Below are 19644 nucleotides of genomic sequence, written 5' to 3' on the forward strand. Positions count from 1 at the left end.
TTTTCGAGTTCCCTCTCTATTCACAAACTTTTTCTTCTCTTTTGGGAAAACACTATTCAGCTTTTGATATAACTTTTTCCTTTTTTTTTTGTATTTGGTGGAGAAAGACTAATCAACTACATTCAATCTTATGGACTAATCATCTAACACTTTAAGTGTACTACTGTTAAGCTTTTGTTTGTTTTTTTGTGTATAAATTCAGTAGTTTAAAATTAAATTTGTTTGTTTACTTAATTTTGTGTGTTTGTTATTTAAAATAAAATTAAGTGTTAGTTTATTTATTTATTACAACCAATAAAAAAATCAAGGAAAATGAGATGCCAATGGAAATAACAATACAATACCTTTTGTCCCGATAAGCCTGACAGACTCACTCTCACACCAATCTCTGAAGTCCATGGCCTCTGCAAGGATTGGAGGTTAAAAGGTCACTTATTCAATTACAAAACCTACCAGCCATAATGGTTTACCTAACTGCTTGGTCATGGCATCCTTTTTCCCTTTCAGGGACAACCGAGCAGAGGCAGGTGATGATGAAGGAGAATGTTCAGCAGGTCTGCCACCCGTAGATTTTTGTCGGCCCAATGACCCTCCAAGAGTTCCTTTCACAGGGGTGTTTTTACTTCCCCAACTGCCCTGGTTTGCAAGATGAGGAAAATCCAACCTTCTTGCAGGAAACATGACCTCTTAATTTTGCCTTTACACTTTATCACTGTAAATAATTCAAACAACAATAGGTTCATAAAACCAATAGCCTTGATAATCGCATTGACACTTCTAGATAGTAGTTGTATTCATGTTGAACACCAATATTCAAACAAACACTTAATGGGTGTGACTTCTAATTCTAAATTATAGAGTTTTTATTTCTCACTTTCTTTTTCCCCTTTTTCTTTCAAATTTCTCAGCAACAAAAATACTGCACAAAAGAAATAAATAGAATGAACAACATAAACTCATTCATATTGGTATCAAACAAATAAGCTAAATCTGGAAAGCATAGATTTCAGAAAAAACAACTATGTTAACTACTCAAGAACTCGATGAGGCTTATAATCTTGAACCCGAACCAGAAAACCCAGCAGCACAAACCCATGAAATGGACAGCTCAAGAAAACCCAACTGTCGATTCAGTTAAAAAATGGAAGAATCTCTCAGACCCATTCAAACAAACACTTAATGGGTGCGACTTCTAATTCTAAATTATAGAGTTTTTATTTCTCTCTTTCTTTTTCCCCTTTTTTCTTCCAAATTTCTCAACAACCAAACTTATACTACACAAAAGAAATAAATAGAATAAACAACATAAAATAAGCTAAATCTGGAAAGCATAGATTTCAGAAAAAACAACTATGTTAACTACTCAAGAACTCGAGGAGGCTTATAAGATTTCCATGACAAAAATGATTCAAAAATTTCAAATCAAAGGGTTGCGAATTGAAGCCAGTCGCAGAGAAGGGAGAGATAAAGAAGAGGAACAAAGAGGGATTGAGATAAACAGAAATGAGAATCTCACCTGAAATATTTTTCTGCTTTCTTCGCAAGCCTTTGAAGGCAAAATCTGAAATTGCAATTCAAAGCAAAGGGTTTTCTGCAGTCGGAGAGAAGAAGAAAATCTGAAATCGCAATTCAAAGCAAAGGGTTGCGAATTGAAATCTGAAACTGAAGAGGAACAAAGAGGGAGAGGGAGATACAGTCGGAGAGAAGGGAGATGATGATAAACAGAAATGAGAATTTCACCTGAAATATTTTTCTGCTTTCTTCGCAAGCCTTTGAAGGCAAAATCTGAAACTGAAATATTTTTCTGCAGTCGGAGAGAAGGGAGAGATAAAGAAGAGGAACAAAGACGAAACAAAGAGGGAGATAGAGATAAGGATGAAATGGGAGGAGACATGCAACAGAAAGGAAGAGAGAGATAAAGATGGAAGGGAGAGGAGACGTGGGAAAGAGAGAGAGAGAGAGTAGAGTGTGTTTGGACGGGAAACAAATTAGAAACAAATTAAGGGGGTCATCTCAGCCATCTATCTAAATAGACAAATGAATCATAACCATTGAAATGTCCTAGTAGGACAATTGTGTCTAACATATTTTCAAAATTCGTTCTGCTTTATTATATAGATATATATGATTGGCTTTTGGAATTTGATTTCTCAAAGCTCCAACCTCTTACTCCTCTGTCTATATCTTCTGTATATTAGCAGAGAAATTTAATTATAGGTAAATTACACGATCTTTTTATGTTTAGTTATTTTCTTATTTTGATTCTTTATTTTATTTTATTTTTTTGTTTCATTTCTCATATTTCAAAATTTTCTCAATTTATTTCTAAAATTAATTTTTGTTCAAAATTAGAGGAATAATGATACGTTAATTGTCACATAACATAAAAAATATATTATCATATTAGGATTTGGATTTGACTTAGAGATATAAGTTATACATAATAAAATATTTTTGTACTATGTGGTTGTTAATGAGTCAATTTCTGTTTAATTTTTTTGGAGTAAATTGAAAACAAACTGAAATATGAAGGGTGAAAGTAAAATAATAGAACTTTAAGAACTAATGTAGAAAAATAAATAAATATAAAAGAAGCAAAATGTAATTTATCCTTAATTATATGTACGATTGTGTGCGAGTTACAATTTAGTGAGTTAACTCACTATGAATAACCCATCCAGTTTTAGATTAGTGACCCACTGAATTGAATGGAGTGCGAGGAAATAAATTATTTTGCCCTTAAAAAGACTGCATGTGCTGTTCACATGCACTTTTTCTATTAAAAATGTAATCGAAAGTTATTAATTGAATTAAATTGATACATAATTCAAAATTTAAAATCAAAATCGAGTCAATTAAAATTACATAAGAGATAGAGTATAAGAATTACATGAGTAATTTATATATTCTTTTTGTTAATATCATTACACTTTTGAATATGTGATTTATGTACGGGGAGGAAATAATTCTCCTCGTATAATCCTGTTGACCAAGTCCACGCTCCTCCGTACGACGTCGCTTTGTCACCTGAAAACACAAACGTGAGCTAGCCGGCGGGTGTATGCCGGAAACCTCTCCGATGCCTAAGTCAGAAAACTTGACAAATAGACAAAGCTCTAAGTTCTCAGAAAGATTGTGTTCAATTACCTCCTCCAAGGTGATGCTTGTGAGCTTTTATAAGTTTCCCGTGGCACAATCCTAGTAGGACTTGTACTTCTCCATGCAGAGTCCTCCTAGGATTCATTCTTCTAAGGATAATGCTTATCCTTTTACACCCTCCCCCACTGCTTAAACCAAGTGGGATGGTTTTTCTCCATAGCCGAACTACCACACGACCGAAATAACACTGGCTATGCTGAGCCACAGAGAAGGCCGAACTATCCTTAGCTCGGTCTTCTCCTTTAACTCATTACTTCGGCTGCCCCTGTTCAACCTTGGTGTGCTTAGATCAAACTTCCAAGTAACAAGTTCTGACCGACTTAACCAGATTGTGTCACGACCGGACTAATTCCGAAACCGGTCTTCCCAGAACATACTGCGACCGGACTAACTCTAAGACCGGCCCTAATCCGAGTTGTCTCTGGACCGGAGTAGCCTTACTCTTCTTTGGGCCGAAGCAACTATCTCTTCTTGAGCCGGAATAAACTCACCTCCTTGGGCCGAAGTAACTTTGTCTCCCCGAGGCCGGAGTAACCTTGCCCTCTAGGCCGGAGTATTCAGTACGGCCTTTTTACCTAGTCCTCTGCGTTTTGGGCCTCAAAACCCAACTCGAAGCTCGGCCCAATTTTCCCAAAAATTACCCTCTCAATTTATATATTTAAACTAATCATATTTTATGTATAATTACGTGCACCAAAAAAAAAAAAAAAAGTGTGAACCAAAATTATTTTCATGGTTAATGATCAAGTACTGCAAAAAGAAACAATTTCATTTCAATGCAAATTTTTATATACTTTTACGCTGTATTTGGTTGGAGGATTTATGGAGGAATTTGGAAAGGAAAAGGGAAAAAGTGTGTGAAACTAGGTAAAATATAAGTATGTTTTATTCACATTTCATCTACCATTTTCATTTCTCTTTCTAAATCTCTCCTCTAATCCCCTAACCAAACACAGCATTATACCATTTTCTTACATATTTCAACGTGATTGTGCAGTTACGTGTAGTGTGTCCAACAAATTACAGAATGTCTAAGAATTATATGGTCCTAAAAATAAGAGAATGGTAGGGAAATTGAGAGGGTAATTTTTGGTGAAAATTGGGCCGAGTTGTGAGATAGACTTTTTGGCCCAAAGTACGGACTGTGTAAAAAGGCCGTAATGTTACTCCGGCCCAAGAGAGGTACAGTTACTCCGGCCCAAGGGGGATAAAGTCACTCCGGTCCTTCTGGAATGTTAAGTTACTTCGGTCTGGACAAATCGGAGTTAGGCCAGTCTACAAGTTGGTTCGGTCATGACGTGATCTGGTTAGGTCGGTCAGAACTTTGCTACCCGGAAGCCCGATCTAAACACACCATGGTTGAACGGAAGAAAACCGAGATAAGGAGTAGAAGGAGAAAACCGAACTAAGTATAGTTCGGCCTTCTCTGTGGCTCAGCCAGTGTTACTTCGGTCATGTGGTAGTTCGGCCATGGTACAAACCATCTCACTTGGTTTAAGCAGTGAGGGGGGTGTTGAAGGATAAGCATAATCTTTCAGGAGTATGAATCCTAGGAGGACTCTGCATGGAGGAGTATGAGTCCTACTAGGATTATGCCACTCGAAACCTATAAAAGCTCACAAACATCACCTTGGAGGAGGTAATATAACACAACATACAATTTTGCTTCCTGAATACATTGAGCTTTGTCTATTTGTCAAGTTTTCTGACTTAGGCATCGGAGAGGTTTCCGGCACACACCCGCCGGCTAGCTCACGTTTGTGTTTTCAGGTGACAAAGCGACGTCGTACGGAGGAGCGTGGACTTAGTCAACAGGATTATACGAGGAGAATTATTTCTTCCCCGTACAGAAATAATTAAAAACAATGAGAAATTTTTGGATGTCAAGAGGATAGATGTTATGTAATATTTTCTTTTACTGTGATTAAATTTGATAGTGGAGTCTATTACATTTATGTTTGGTGTTTGAGAGATAGTAGAGACATGCATTTATACCACTTACCAGTGTCATGTAATATCCTCTTGGCATACAAAAATTTCTCAAAAACAAGAAAATAGTAGAGAAATAAGGTAGCATTTGGTTCACTAGAATAAAATAGAATGGAATAATCATTTCATCAAAATATTCATTTTCATGTTTGGTTAGACTAACAAAATGATGACAAATGTAATATAAATGTAATCATCTTACATAATTTTAAGCGAATGATCATTCCATAAGAAAAGTAACCACTATTTCATTCTCTCATTCCAAAGAAATTATTTAATGCTCCTGAAGTAAATTTAGATGACTCGAAATGAGCACACGACCATGTGATTTTATAATTTTTGAGAGGCATTGCTATTCTGAGGTAAAAGTTAAACTTATTTTTTAGATCTATTAATGTGGCAATCAAATTGAATATTTTTTTTGAGAAAATATAAAGAAGTTACATTAAAAAAAAAAAAAAAGAGTAAATTACAAACACACTCCCTGAAATTTGTTTTAGATACAAATTATTTCCTGTGATTTAAAAATTACATCTCGCCCCTTAAAGTTTCAAATTTAATAACGAATAGTCTCTTTTATTAATAAATCGTCAAGTTAATTAATAACTTTTAATGATGTCAGAAATTTATTTAATTAATAATTTATGTAATTTTATTATTGTATAAGAGAACAATTAAAAAAATTATTTTTTCAATTAATCTATAAATTAAAAATTATAACAAGAGATTATTTATAATTTTTCAAACAATAGAAGACAATCCGTATTTTAAGCAAATCTTAAGAAATATATTTGTGAGCAACATACAAATCAAGCAAAGAAAAACAATAAGACGTTAAAGGGCTAAATAAACAACTTAACAAGAACTACAAACAACAAAAAAATAAAGCTGAAAAAAAAAATACCATCTAAGAAAAATCACCAATTTGCCCAGGATGTGATTTGAAAAAGTAAGATCTGTATTAAACCAACCGTCGTTGTTGTCACTGCTCAACTTTGCCATTGTCGTTGTCAAACTTTAGACACTACCAGAAACTAGAATTAAAGATAAAAAAACACATACAACAACATGAAAAAATGATTGAAAAAAGAAAAAATTATTATGGATGTCGAAAATCCAAACACATTATTCCTCACATAAAATATTCAAATATATACTCGACATTTTACAAGGGTAAAGGAGTTCACGGGATCGTTGTCGGACCATCACGGGAACACGGACAAAAATCACCTACGAAAAAGCTCTTCCGAATCTCTTATATATTTTCTAATCATTATTCAATTATTATTAATTTATATATGATTTTCCTTTCATAGAGGATAGGACAAACATGATGTCTCACCAAATACTTCTTGACGGACCTCAGAATCTCTCTCTCTCTCTCTACTAATGATGACGAAGAGCAGCGGAGAGCACCACTTAAACAACTGAAGAACTACTATTTGAGAGGCACACTTCAACTCTCTCTCTCTCTCTCTCTCTTTCTCTCTCTAAAACTCAAAAATGGATGAGATTGAGCACAGGTACGTTGAAGTGAAAGGTCTGAAGCTCCATGTAGCTGAGATCGGATTGGGCCAATCGGTTATGGTGTTCCTCCACGGGTTTCCCGAGATATGGTACTCCTGGCGCCACCAGATGATCGCCCTCTCCAGCCCTAGTTGCCGAGCGATTGCGCCCGATTACAGAGGGTACGGGTTGTCCGACTTACCACCCGAACCCAGAAATGCCTCCTTTGGTGACCTCATCACCGACCTCCTCGCTATCCTTGATGCCCTCAGCCTTCCTAAGGTAGCCATCCCCACAACTCTGTTGGAGAAAAATGGTTGAATAAGAAATTGCCTCATAAATATGTATATAACTCACACATTTAAGGCTCATCAGTTTTACAAAATTGATTGGGCAGTTTTGCTAGCATTAGTTGCCAGCCTTGATGGCTAGAGGCTCCTCCCCTCTCCCCCATGGTGTATAAAAGGAGGCCCTATTCCTTGAAAAGAGATATAGAATTTTTCCTTGACATCCATACACTGTTAGTCTACTTCTCCTATAATTTTCTTCCTGAAAGAGAGTGCTGCCGTTGTCCGTTCGCTAAGCTAATCAGAAGGTGCTTCTGTTGTAGCTGGTAAAAACCGTCGTATCCTGGAAAGTAGACGTCGGCATACCTCCAGCACCCAACGGTGAGGCGGCGAATCTATTTTAAGGAGACTATGGTATCACACAGGCTTCGATTTGCTTCCTTTAACCATTTTATATTTTATCTGTATTTTATTCAGCATGTTATTTTTCCTAGGATTGAAGGTTTGTTTTGTTCATCTCATAATTTTGCGATATGCAATGTGAAATTATGTAATATGAGTAGTTTTTCCCAACAAGCTTAAAATAGATTCGACGTTTATCATAGAATTAGATTAATAGATTCATAGGTGTGTGTAATAATTTTGCATGTAATTGGCCACTGGTAGTACTAGCGAGTTAATTGGTTTATTATATGCATGTACACAGGGTTAAGCTTTTGATTTTGCCATTTTGTGTATGCTACTGTTTGGTCTTCCCATGGCATGGAATAGGCCACCGTTATCAATAGGGAAGAAGAGTTCCATTGGTGCAACATTAATTCACTGTATTTTCTACTTAATTTATTAATTTATGGTGTACCGGTTCATGCCTTGTATTTCTAAATTTACATGCTTCTAGTACACATGCTTCTAGTTTACAATATAAATTACATGTTCATTCGGGTTTAATTTTTAGTGTAATTTACATTTCTGGCATGTCTATTAGGTAGTAAATTTTTCATGTAACTTGTACCTATTAATCTTTAATTTAGGTGTGGAGTTGTAAAGTTTATAACTTGCCTATATTTAAATTCATGTTAATTTCTCTAGAATTATTTGCATGTTAATCATGTCATTTGCAATTCTTGCCTAGTAATGTGATTTAAGTATTTAGAAGTTATAAAATGTTTGTAACTTGCCTCAATTAATTACATGTTTAGTGTACCATAAGTTCATATGTAACCTTTACCAATTTAAAATATGGTTTAATTATATTTAATTTAGGTCTGTAACTTATATAGTTAATTACATGTTTATTATGTAATTAATTTTTTACAGTTTTTTTTAGTTTAAATTCTAGATGTGTAACTTGAGGATTGGTTTTAATCTTTACTTACGGTTATTTATTAGTTTGTTTGCTAGTACCCTCCCCTTCAATCACTACTTTGCCAAAAGCAAAGAAAAGCTGAGGGAGGTTTTGTTGTATTTTGCTGCTAACTCTTTATTGCAGGAATACCTATGGAAATGGGAAAAAGGATTAATTTGAACTAAATATTTGAAGCAATTGTTTGCTTGAGTGTTCATTTGCGGTTATTCACCAATATGTAAAGTGCGTTTTATTTGCTTGTAATTATTGTAGCAATTTTGTTGTAATTGCTTGTACAGTTTGGAACTTGGTGTGTTTAACCTAGTTCATCCCTTGGAAAATTTAATTCTTAAAGTTGTTTCCCATGGACTAGGAGTCAACATGCTCTTGAAAGTTTTGTCTAAGGTTAACTGGATTTTAAGTGGGACCGGTGTGACCCCTCCAGTCTTTCTGGAAACTTTCCTGACCATGTTCGATTCTAGGTTGCGTGGTGAGACTAGTTTTGAATTAAATTTCCAATTGTGAGATTTTCTAGTGTTAAGTTTGATTTCTGGAAATACAAAATAGTAAAAATTCTGCTGTAATTTTTCAGAAATGACAATTGTCTTTGATGCTGCTACTGCTGCTGTTAATGTTGGTGGGGATCTGAACCCCAGGGTGACTGGCTTGCCAACCCCTGCTGTGACCTCTGTGGTCAATCCTCCTGTTGTTACTCCGGCTGTTCCGGGAGGACCGCTTAATCATCATGAGCGCCCGGAGAAGTTCACGGGAGTGAATTTCAAGAGATAGCAGCAAAAGATGCTGTTTTATTTGACTACTCTAAACCTTGCGAGGTTTCTGAGTGAAGATATACCAGCCATAGAGGAGAATGAGCAAGATAAACAAAAGCTCATGGCTCTGGACGCTTGGAAACAAGCTGACTTCTTATGTCGGAATTATATTCTGAACGGCTTGACGGATTCGCTTTTCAACGTGTTCTATGCAAAGAAATCGGCTAAGGAGTTGTGGGATGCCTTGGACAAAAAGTACAAGACCGAGGATGCTGGGGTAAAGAAATTTATCGTCGGCCGGTTCCTGGACTTTAAGATGGTGGACTCTAAAACTGTCCTGAGTCAAGTCCAAGAGTTCCAAGTGATTCTGCATGAGATACATGCAGAAGGGATGGTCCTAAGTGAGTCATTCTAGGCAACTGCTTTGATTGAGAAGTTGCCTAACGGCTGGAAAGACTTCAAGAACTACTTGAAGCACAAACAAAAGGAGATGACAGTCGAAGAGCTCGTTGTCAGGCTCCGGATTGAAGAGGACAACAGGAAGAAAGGAGGGAGTACCTCCACTGTCAAAGCCAACATGGTTGAGCATGGCGAGTCCTTGGGGGCGAGGAAAAAACCACCGACAGGCAAAAGCTCAAAGTTGGGGGCTAGAGGAGGAATCTCCAAAAGGCCAGCCTACAAGCCAAAGAAGCCTACTTTTAGGTTCGATGGTAAATGCTTCAACTGTGGAAGTGACGGGCATCGGGCAGTTGATTGTCTAAAGAAAAAGCCCTACAGGAAAAACCCTCCCCAACACAAAAATCGGGCACATATAGCTGAAATGGAGGAATTGTCACACGATGTGGACGACATGCATCTGTCAGCCGTCGTGTCAGAAGTGAACATGGTGGGGTCAAACCCGAGGGAGTGGTGGGTGGACACTAGGGCCACTCGCCATATTTGTGCAGAGAAGAGAATGTTCACAACTTTCGAACCGATTTCAAACGGGGAGAAGTTGTTTATGGGAAACTCTGCAACCTCAGCTGTTGAGGGTAAAGGCAAGGTGATCCTGAAGATGACTTCAGGAAAAGAACTGACTTTGAACGATGTCCTTTTTTGTGCCGGACATTCGTAAGAACCTTGTCTCGGGGTCTCTCCTAAGCAAGCATGGCTTCCGCATGATGTTTGAATCAGACAAGGTCGTGTTGACCAAGGACGGGGTCAATGTGGGGAAGGGATATATGTCAGGTGGTATGTTTAAATTGAATGTAATGACACTTATCCCTAAGATTAATAAGAAAGCTTCTTCTTCTGCTTATATGCTTGAGTCCCCTAATTTATGGCATGGTAGATTGGGTCATGTAAATTTTAACTCTTTACGTAGATTAATCAAGTTAGATCACATACCATCTTTCAAGATTAATCCACAACACAAGTGTGAAACTTGTGTAGAAGCAAAATTGACAAGATATTCTTTTCATTCTATTGAAAGAAGTACCCAGCCTTTGGGTTTAGTGCATAGTGATGTGTGTGACTTGAAAGTTGTACAATCACGTGGTGGTAACAAGTACTTCATCACTTTTGTTGATGATTGCACTAAATACTGTTATGTGTATTTGCTTAAAAGCAAAGACGAAGCTATTGATAAATTTATTCTTTTTAAGAATGAAGTTGAGAATCAATTAAGCCGGAAAATCAAGGCATTGAGAAGTGATCGTGGTGGTGAGTATGAATCCCTGTTTGCCGAGACTTGTGCTCAATTTAGGATTATTCACCAAACCACAGCGCCTTATTTGCCTCAGTCAAATGGTGTTGCTGAGCGGAAGAACAGGACGCTGAAAGAGATGATGAATGCAATGTTGATAAGTTCTGGGTTGCCACAGAACTTATGGGGGGAAGAAATTCTCTCCGCGAATTATATTCTTAATAGAATACCATGGAAGAAAGTGGACAAGACTCCATATGAGTTGTGGAAAGGTCACAATCCTTCATATAAATACCTACGAATGTAGAGGTGTCTTGCAAAAGTGGCGATACCTACACCCAAGCGGGTTAGGATAGGTCCGAAAATCGTGGACTGTATTTTCATTGGTTATGCACAAAATAGTAGTGCATATAGATTTCTCGTACACAAGTCTGATATTTCCGATATACACAAGAATACTATCATGGAATCTAGAAGTGCATCTTTCTTTGAAGATGTATTTTCGTGTCGTCCCCAAGACAGGATTCCGAGTTCCATGAAAGAAATAGATGATCACGAAGACGATCACATAGATGATCACATAGATGATCAAACAGCTGATCAAATAACTGATCAAGTAAATGATCAAGCTGATGAAATAGATGAGCCAAGAAGGCGTAAAAGGGCTAGAACCACAAAGTCTTTTGGTCCAGAATTCTTGACTTATATGTTAGAGGGAGAACCTCGAACGTTTCATGAAGTTATGACTTCACCTGAAAGGCCTTTATGGAAAGAAGCAATTAAAAATGAGATTGACTCCATCTTACAGAACCATACTTGAGAGCGCCTTGGGGAGTAAGTGGATCTTTCGAAGAAAGATGAAAGCGGATGGGTCAATTGACAAATATAAAGCTCGGCTAGTTATCAAAGGATACAGACAGCGAGAAGGCCTGGATTACTTTGATACGTATTCACCTGTGACAAGGATTACATCCATTCGCATGGTGATCGCAATAGCAGCTTTACGTAGTTTAGAAATACATCAGATGGATGTAAAGACAGCTTTCTTAAATGGAGATTTAGATGAAGAAATCTACATGGAGCAACCCGAGGGGTTTCCAGCTCCAAGAAAAAGTAAGAAAGTCTGTAAGCTTGTCAAGTCATTGTATGGTTTGAAGCAAGCTCCCAAACAATGGCATGAGAAGTTTAACAATGCTATGTTCTCAAATGGGTTTCGAATCAATGAGTGTGATAAGTGCGTATATGTTAAAGACACTGACAAAGGTTATGCCATTTTGTGTCGATACGTTGATGACATACTCATTGTTGGTAGCAATGATGAAATGATTAAAGCTACCAAAAGATTGTTAAACTCTAAGTTTGACATGAAAGATATGGGCCTTGCAGATGTCATTCTGGGTGTTAAGATCACCAGAACATCTGGTGGTATTGTACTTTCTCAAACTCATTATGTTAATAAGATACTTGAGAAATTTGGAAAGTCAGATACAAGTATGTTTAGGACACCGGTAGACTTAAGTCTATATTTGACCAAGAATAATGGTGAGAGTGTCTCTCAATTAGAATATTCTCGAGTCATTGGGAGTTTGATGTATCTGATGAGTTGTACAAGGCCGGATATCGCCTACACTGTTAGTAGGCTGAGTAGATACACGAGTAATCCTAATGCTACTCATTGGAAGGGCATTATGCGGGTGTTGGGATATATCCGTTACACCCTGAATTATGGGCTGCATTATACCAGATACCCAGCGGTACTAGAAGGGTATAGTGACGCAAATTGGATATCTGATATAAAAGATTCCAAATCCACTAGTGGTTATGTGTTTACCCTCGGAGGGGCAGCCGTGTCTTGGAAATCTGCCAAGCAAACGTGTATCTCGAGATCAACGATGGAATCTGAGTTTATTGCTTTAGATAAAGCAACTGAAGAAGCTGAATGGCTTCGCCAGTTTGTTGAGGATATTCCACGTTGGCCGAAACCTGTGCCAGCTATCAGTATTCATTGCGATAGCCAATCAGTGATTGGTTGGGCACAGAGTAATATGTATAATGGAAAGTCTAGACATATCCGTCGTAGACATAATTTCATACGACAACTACTCTCAAATGGAGTTGTCTCTCTAGACTATGTCAAGTCTAGAGCCATACCGGATACACCAGTGAAAACAAGAACAATGGTTGGACTAACTCCTGTATGAGGTCTATTGTCTCGGTTTACATAAACGGCAGTACAGTTCAAGACATCACGTTCACTGGTCAGCCAGTAAATCTGATAGGCTTTCACTACGAAAGGTTCAAGGCCAACAGTTACCTTTTCTGATGCAGGGTTAGTCTATGTGCTCTCTCTCTTTCCGAGTCTTTGTTGATAAACGTTGAGCGTTTGCTGTATTCGGTCAATTTTTATTCATGTGGGGGATTGTTGGAGAAAAATGGTTGAATAAGAAATTGCCTCATAAATGTGTATATAACTCACACATTTAAGGCTCATCAGTTTTACAAAATTGATTGGCCAGTTTTGCTAGCATTAGTTGCCAGCCTTGATGGCTAGAGGCTCCTCCCCTCTCCCCCATGGTGTATAAAAGGAGGCCATATTCCTTGAAAAGAGATATAGAATTTTTCCTTGACATCCATACACTGTCAGTCTACTTCTCCTATAATTTTCTTCCTGAGAGAGAGTATTGACGTTGTCCGTTCGCTAAGCTAATCAGAAGGTGCTTCTGTTGTAGTTGGTAAAAACCGTCGTATCCTGGAAAGTAGACGCCGGCGTACCTCCAGCACCCAACGGTGAGGCGGCGAATCTATTTTAAGGAGACTATGGTATCACACAGGCTTCGGTTTGCTTCCTTTAACCATTTTATATTTTATCTGTATTTTATTCAGCCTGTTATTTTTCTTGGGATTGAAGGTTTGTTTTGTTCATCTCATAATTTTGCGATATGCAATGTGAAATTATGTAATGTGAGTAGTTTTTCCCAACAAGCTCTTCTTCGTTACTTTGTGTTTGGATGCCGAGAAAATAGAGGAAAGGAAAATAAAGTAAGTTTTGGTGCAAATTATAGTTGTGGTAAATGTAATTTTGCCTATCAATTTGGTCCATAGTTTCAATTGCATCAATTTAAATTTTTAATTTTTTTAAAAAAAATTGTGTGAATTAAGTCTAATTAATAGCGTAGTTGTGTAATTAGACAGAAATAAATAAGGGCCAAATGATCAAGTCTAAGTGGAATTGCCATTTCAAATTGTACGTCAATTTTTTAATGTTTTGAGGAGAGTAATATATTAGTAATTTGATTAAAATGATACAATATAAAAAATTAAGTGAAAATTAGAAAATAAAAATTCAGAGTTTGACATAACAAAATAAATAATAGAATTTTAATTTTTATCTAATTATTTGATTTGTTGTTAATCAAAAGCATTTGCCTATTTCAATTAATTAAAACTAATGGAGAAATAATATTTTAGTCATTTAACTCAATTTAAGTGTACATAAAATGTCTAAAATACTCTTTTTTTGTTGAGTTTAATAATTAAAATACCTTTTTTTTCTTGTCAGTATTACATAACAAAAATAAGTAGATAGCTTAAATTAAAAATAAATCAAAAGATTAAAGTTTAAATTAACAAAATTAAAAACTCATTGCAAGGGTCAAACTCGTGACTTTTTTTTTTGTTGTTATTTTTCCAAAAATTAGAAGTAAAATTGATGCAATTATAATTAACACGAGGCAAATTATAGAGACCACGGATGATATTTGTCCTAAATTTAGTTTTAAGAAATTAAATTATGGATGAATCTGCGTTCTGCCCTGTTTTATTTAGATGTGATTATGACATCATTTGTGGTTGAGCATATTGGGTTTTTGACTATTTTTGCAGAGTATTTTTTAACAGATGCAAAATTTTTGGGGATGTTTTGGAATTTCTTCTTCTAATACATCCAAAAAATTGGGGAAGAAGAAATTGGGAAACAATAAAAAACATGTCAATAAATTTGTTTATTTAGAAAACTACTAGAAATTTTACTTCACTTGAAATGACAAAATTATAGCCAAATATATATATATATATATATATATGAAAATGGTTGAAGTTTTGTAATTTTTATTTATAATTGTTTGGATACACCTTGTCATAGTAGCATGGATATTTTCTTGAAATGTAATTGGTTTTCTATGACAGTTTTATGATTATAATCAAATCAAACATTAAGAAAGTAGAGGCAATCTCAAACTCATAAGAAAATGTTAGGTTGGAAACCTTTTGCATTCTACTAAACATCATGGGGGAAACAATTGGAGCCTTGGTTGATATTTACAGAAAAAGTCAATTATCAGAGTTAACTCCATATCAAGTGTTTGAAGAAAAAATTTACAATAACATTTATTTAAATAAGGGCAAATTACGCTAACAGTCTCTGCAGTTTGGGATTTATATCACTTTGGTTTATGACTTTTTAATTGTGATATATTTAACTATAAATTTTGAATCTTGTTCCAAATAAGGAAATCAAAGATGTTTCCTTTGCAAACGGTTCATTTCAAGGGCAAAGTCGTCATACAACTTATTTTGTATTGATCAGCTTGTATGTTATTTGAAATGTAATGGCCTCTTTTTAATGAATAATATTAAAATTTTCTTGGTTATAAAGTTCTGTTTTGTTTGGTTATTAGAATTTATTTTCATAAACTTTTTCTAAGAAACTAAAAATTAAATTGTTAAAAAAAATTTAAGATACGTCATTTTTATATAATTTTATGTTTTGGAATGGTAGAAATAGCTGAAATGATGATGTTAAAGTGGATGTGTGGCAAGACTAGATAAGACAGAATTACGAATAAGTGTATTCAGGAATGGATAGGGGTAGCACTGATAAAAAATAAGTTGAAAGAGAATCGATTGAGATGATTTGGTCACATTCAGCGAAGACCAACAGAGGTAATAGTGAAGAGATGCGATGCTATAACGATAAATGGGAGTGTTAGGGGACGGGGTAGGCCTAGATTAACGTTGACTAGCGTTGTAAATAGAGACATGAATCTACTTAATTTGACTAACGAAATGGCCTTTGATAAGGCCGCGTGGAGAAGAAGGATTCATGTAGCCAACCCCATTTAATGGGACTTAAGGCTTGGTTTGGTTTGGAAGGGTAGAAATAATTTTTAAAAATAATTTTTTTTTATATTAATTTTCGTTAAATTATTTTTTGTTTTTTCAAAAGTCAAACATGACGACAACTTTGATATTATTAATTAAATCATCCATTAAATCAAAAAATTTAAAATTTAAAATATTTCATAAATTAAATATATCGATTATACATTAAAAACTTAATAACCATTTATTACACGATAACTATCAAAAAATATCTATTAATAACAAATACAACCATGTATTATCTAATAACCATCCAAAAATATTAACAAAAACAACCACCCATTACATGATCATTATTCAAACACATACTAGAAATTAAGTTGGTAAAAAAAATATAAAAAAAAATAATAATGTAAAAGATTTATCATTTTTATATAATTTTATCTTTAGTGGGTAGAAATAATTTTTAAAAATTCAAAAATAATTTGTTGACATTTATTTTGTCAAACTAATTTATATTTTACCAAATCAACGAATTGGCCCTTGAAATGGAACAACTATGTCTTCAATTCTCTTTATTTGGACCGAAATTCAAATTCAAGATCAAATGTATCACAATTGAAAAGTCATTAACCAGAGTGACACAAGTTTAAAACTATAGGAACCGTTAATGTAATTTGTCCTTTAATTAATTAAATATTTTTTTTTAAAGCAAAAGCCATTTAACTTGTGTTATATGAATGCTTCTACTTCCCCTGGTATACCCATGTCTAGAAGGGTACGTGATATGTGTTTGACAGCCAGATTTAATTTAGACATCTTCTAATTCTGTATGATATTTGAAGAGCAATACGTGCTCACATTTATTGGTGAATAAGCATATCTAGCTTCCCACACTAATGAGAGATATAAATTCAATATTTTTCCTAAATCTCATTGAGAAATACATTTCTCAACAATTTAAAGCATCTTATTTACAAACATTATATAATATGCAATATGTATAATAGTTTAAGATGTGTTCACGTACCCCAATCTAATGTTTTGATGCATATCTCACCATCCTAATCTTTAGATTTAGGAAGATCTGACACAGCACTATATACTTGTACCCGAGTCCATGTAATATAGCATTTAACCTTTTATCTCTTTCCTGTCTTTTCACACATTTTATTCGTAGGTTTTCCTCGTTGCTAAAGATTTTGGGGCTCGGCCTACTTACTTTTTTGCCCTTCTCTACCCAGAGAGGGTCTCGGGAATTATAACTTTGGGTGTGCCATTTGTGCCCCCAAGTCCCTCTACTTACCACAAGTACCTACCTGAAGGTTTCTACATCTCAAGGTGGAAGGTGAGTAGTAACTTTTTCAGTTTACTTGCTTAGAATTGAAGAAACAATTTTAGCTTCTTGCAATTTGATGTTTGTAATCTCAATACTAGGAACCTGGACGAGCTGAAGCTGATTTTGGCCGTTTTGATGTTAAAACAATTGTGCGGAACATCTACATTCTCTTCTCCAAAAGTGAAATACCAATAGCGGGAGAAAACCAAGAGATCATGGATTTGGCGGAACCGTCTACTCCTCTACCCCCTTGGTTCACAGAGGAAGATCTTGAAAACTATGAAGCTTTGTACAAGAAATCTGGAGTCCTCACTGCCATGCAAACTCCTTACAGGTAAATAGTTTCAAACTCAAAAATTGTTTTCGGGCTTTTTGTTTTCCATGTTTTTTTTTTAATGAACTTTTTGTATATTTTAGTCAAATTTTTTTTTTTAACTTCTTTGATGCACTTATAAGTAAAATATTTGTGAAGAACTTCGAAAAAAATTCATTGAAGACAAAAAAAAAAACAAAAAAAAAATCAAAAATAATTTTCAAAAACTAAACCAAACATTGGTTCAAGTCCTGTCTTCACGTTAGTTAAGTACTTAATACAAGGCCCTTGCCAATCTTCCTTCCCTGTCCTTTTGTATACTATGTTGATTGAACAAAAGGTTGGCTAATTGAAACTTTTGAATAGGTTTGGCCAACTAACTTCTAAAGCCACCATCTAATAATATAGCTTTGCTGATATGTCATTTTACAGGTCTTTTGGAGAAGTGTTCAACTTACCAAATACAAAAGTTGAAGCTCCAGCATTGCTGATCATGGCTGAGAAGGATTATTTTTTCAAATTTCCAGGAATAGAGGACTACATAAGGAGTGGAAAGGTGAAAGTGTTTGTTCCTGATTTGGAGATAACATACTTGCCAGAAGGAACCCATTTTGTTCAGGAGCAATTCCCCGATCAGGTGAACCAGCTCATGCTCACCTTCCTCAGTAAGCATAGTTGTTGATTTCAAACATTGAAGGTTGGTTTGTTGTTGTCATTTGAAGTGTGTTGAAAGGTTTGGTTTGGAGCTCAGGAATACTGTTTAGTCACATATTAGTATGGCAATTTGTGACATGAATAATTAAAGGTAAATTACACCAACCTCCCCTCAGATTTAGAGAAAACACAAGCTCTACAGTTTTGCAATAATTACATTGAGTTCTTTTTAATGGTTTCGCCCCTTTTCATCTATAAATCGTTAGTAATATGATGGGAAATGATGTTGTCATTTGTTTTACACCAAAATGTATATTTTTCTTTATTGATCCTTATATTTTCATACCATTTGCATTCGTTTTGGTCCATTTAACTTTATTAAAAGGATGATTAGTGTAATTATGTCAATTATGGAGCTTCTCGTATTTTTTTTGCCAAATTTCAAGAAATGACCCAGTAAATAACTTTGTTTGGTATTATCAATTGTTGGCACTTTTGGTACCAATTTGATGGACGAATTGCCTGTGATAACCATCCTAGTTGTGCGTCCATTTTCATGGTGATAATGAGAGTTTAGTGCCTATCTATAAAAATAAAAATAAAAAAATGAAAGTTTAGTGTACAATCACTTACTAAAAAAACTTCACAGCTTCTATTTGATTTCATTATTAAAATTTATTTTTTGTTTGGGGGCATTTTTGTGTAATCCAATATGTTTGATTTATGATTCATTTGGCCCTATTCATATTCTTAGAGGGTTGCTAAATGCCCCTACATTACCTCCATTTTTTTTTAAATACTAATTTTGTCCAAATATAAAATTTCATTTTTACCCTTACCCTTGATCTTCTAACCCTAATTTTCCAAACCCAAACCCTAACCCTAACCCTAATCTCATCCCTCACCACCTCCCGCAGTCACCACCATCCAGCAGCCCCTAGTCGCTGCAACCACCACTTCCTCCGATGTGTCACCATCGTGACCACCACCACCTTTGTAGCCCCCTCACTACCGCCATTGAGGGAGGGAGGGAGAGAAAGAGAGTAGCAATCACCACTTCTCTACCTCTAGCGCAGATTATTGCTTTTAGATCAAAAATCCTAGATCTAGGGTTGGGATTCTAGGAGGAGGAGGAGAAGAAGATGAGCAGGAGGATGATTAGAAAAACAGAACAATTGAAGATTTGTATCAATACCCATTTCTCCGTTTGTAACGAAAATGACCAATATAGTGTTTTCAAAGCTCTTCAAGGACGTTCTCAACATTTTCTTCGTGCTTGAAGACAATCCTCGAAACTAGGCTAGACTTGCTTGTGTTTGCACCAAATTGTATTCTCTCATTAGGTTCGGTAGTTTAGGGTTGAACCACCACCATTTGTTTGACGGTCTTCAACCAAACTATCACCATTTGTTCAGTAGTTTACACCCGAATCTCCACCATTTGTTTGGTATTGGTTTTTCGAACCAGGCGGAATGATTTCAAATAAAAAAAAAAATCA

General features: G+C 35.5%; 1 protein-coding gene across 1 annotated transcript; it reads left to right on the forward strand.

Annotated features, from left to right (window-relative positions):
- Positions 1 to 6471: 6471 nt before the first annotated feature.
- On the forward strand, positions 6472 to 18514 carry LOC145799013 (epoxide hydrolase 2-like). The gene is made up of 4 exons (XM_082888561.1): positions 6472 to 6936; positions 17021 to 17188; positions 17278 to 17513; positions 17925 to 18514. Exons 1-4 carry the CDS (start codon positions 6652 to 6654, stop codon positions 18172 to 18174), a joined length of 939 nt encoding a protein of 312 aa, XP_082744687.1. The 5' UTR covers positions 6472 to 6651; the 3' UTR covers positions 18175 to 18514.
- The last annotated feature ends 1130 nt before the right edge of the window (positions 18515 to 19644 follow it).

This window comes from Camellia sinensis, chromosome 9, assembly GCF_055761805.1.
Source record: "Camellia sinensis isolate YWXY chromosome 9, ASM5576180v1, whole genome shotgun sequence".
Taxonomy (NCBI): domain Eukaryota; kingdom Viridiplantae; phylum Streptophyta; class Magnoliopsida; order Ericales; family Theaceae; genus Camellia; species Camellia sinensis.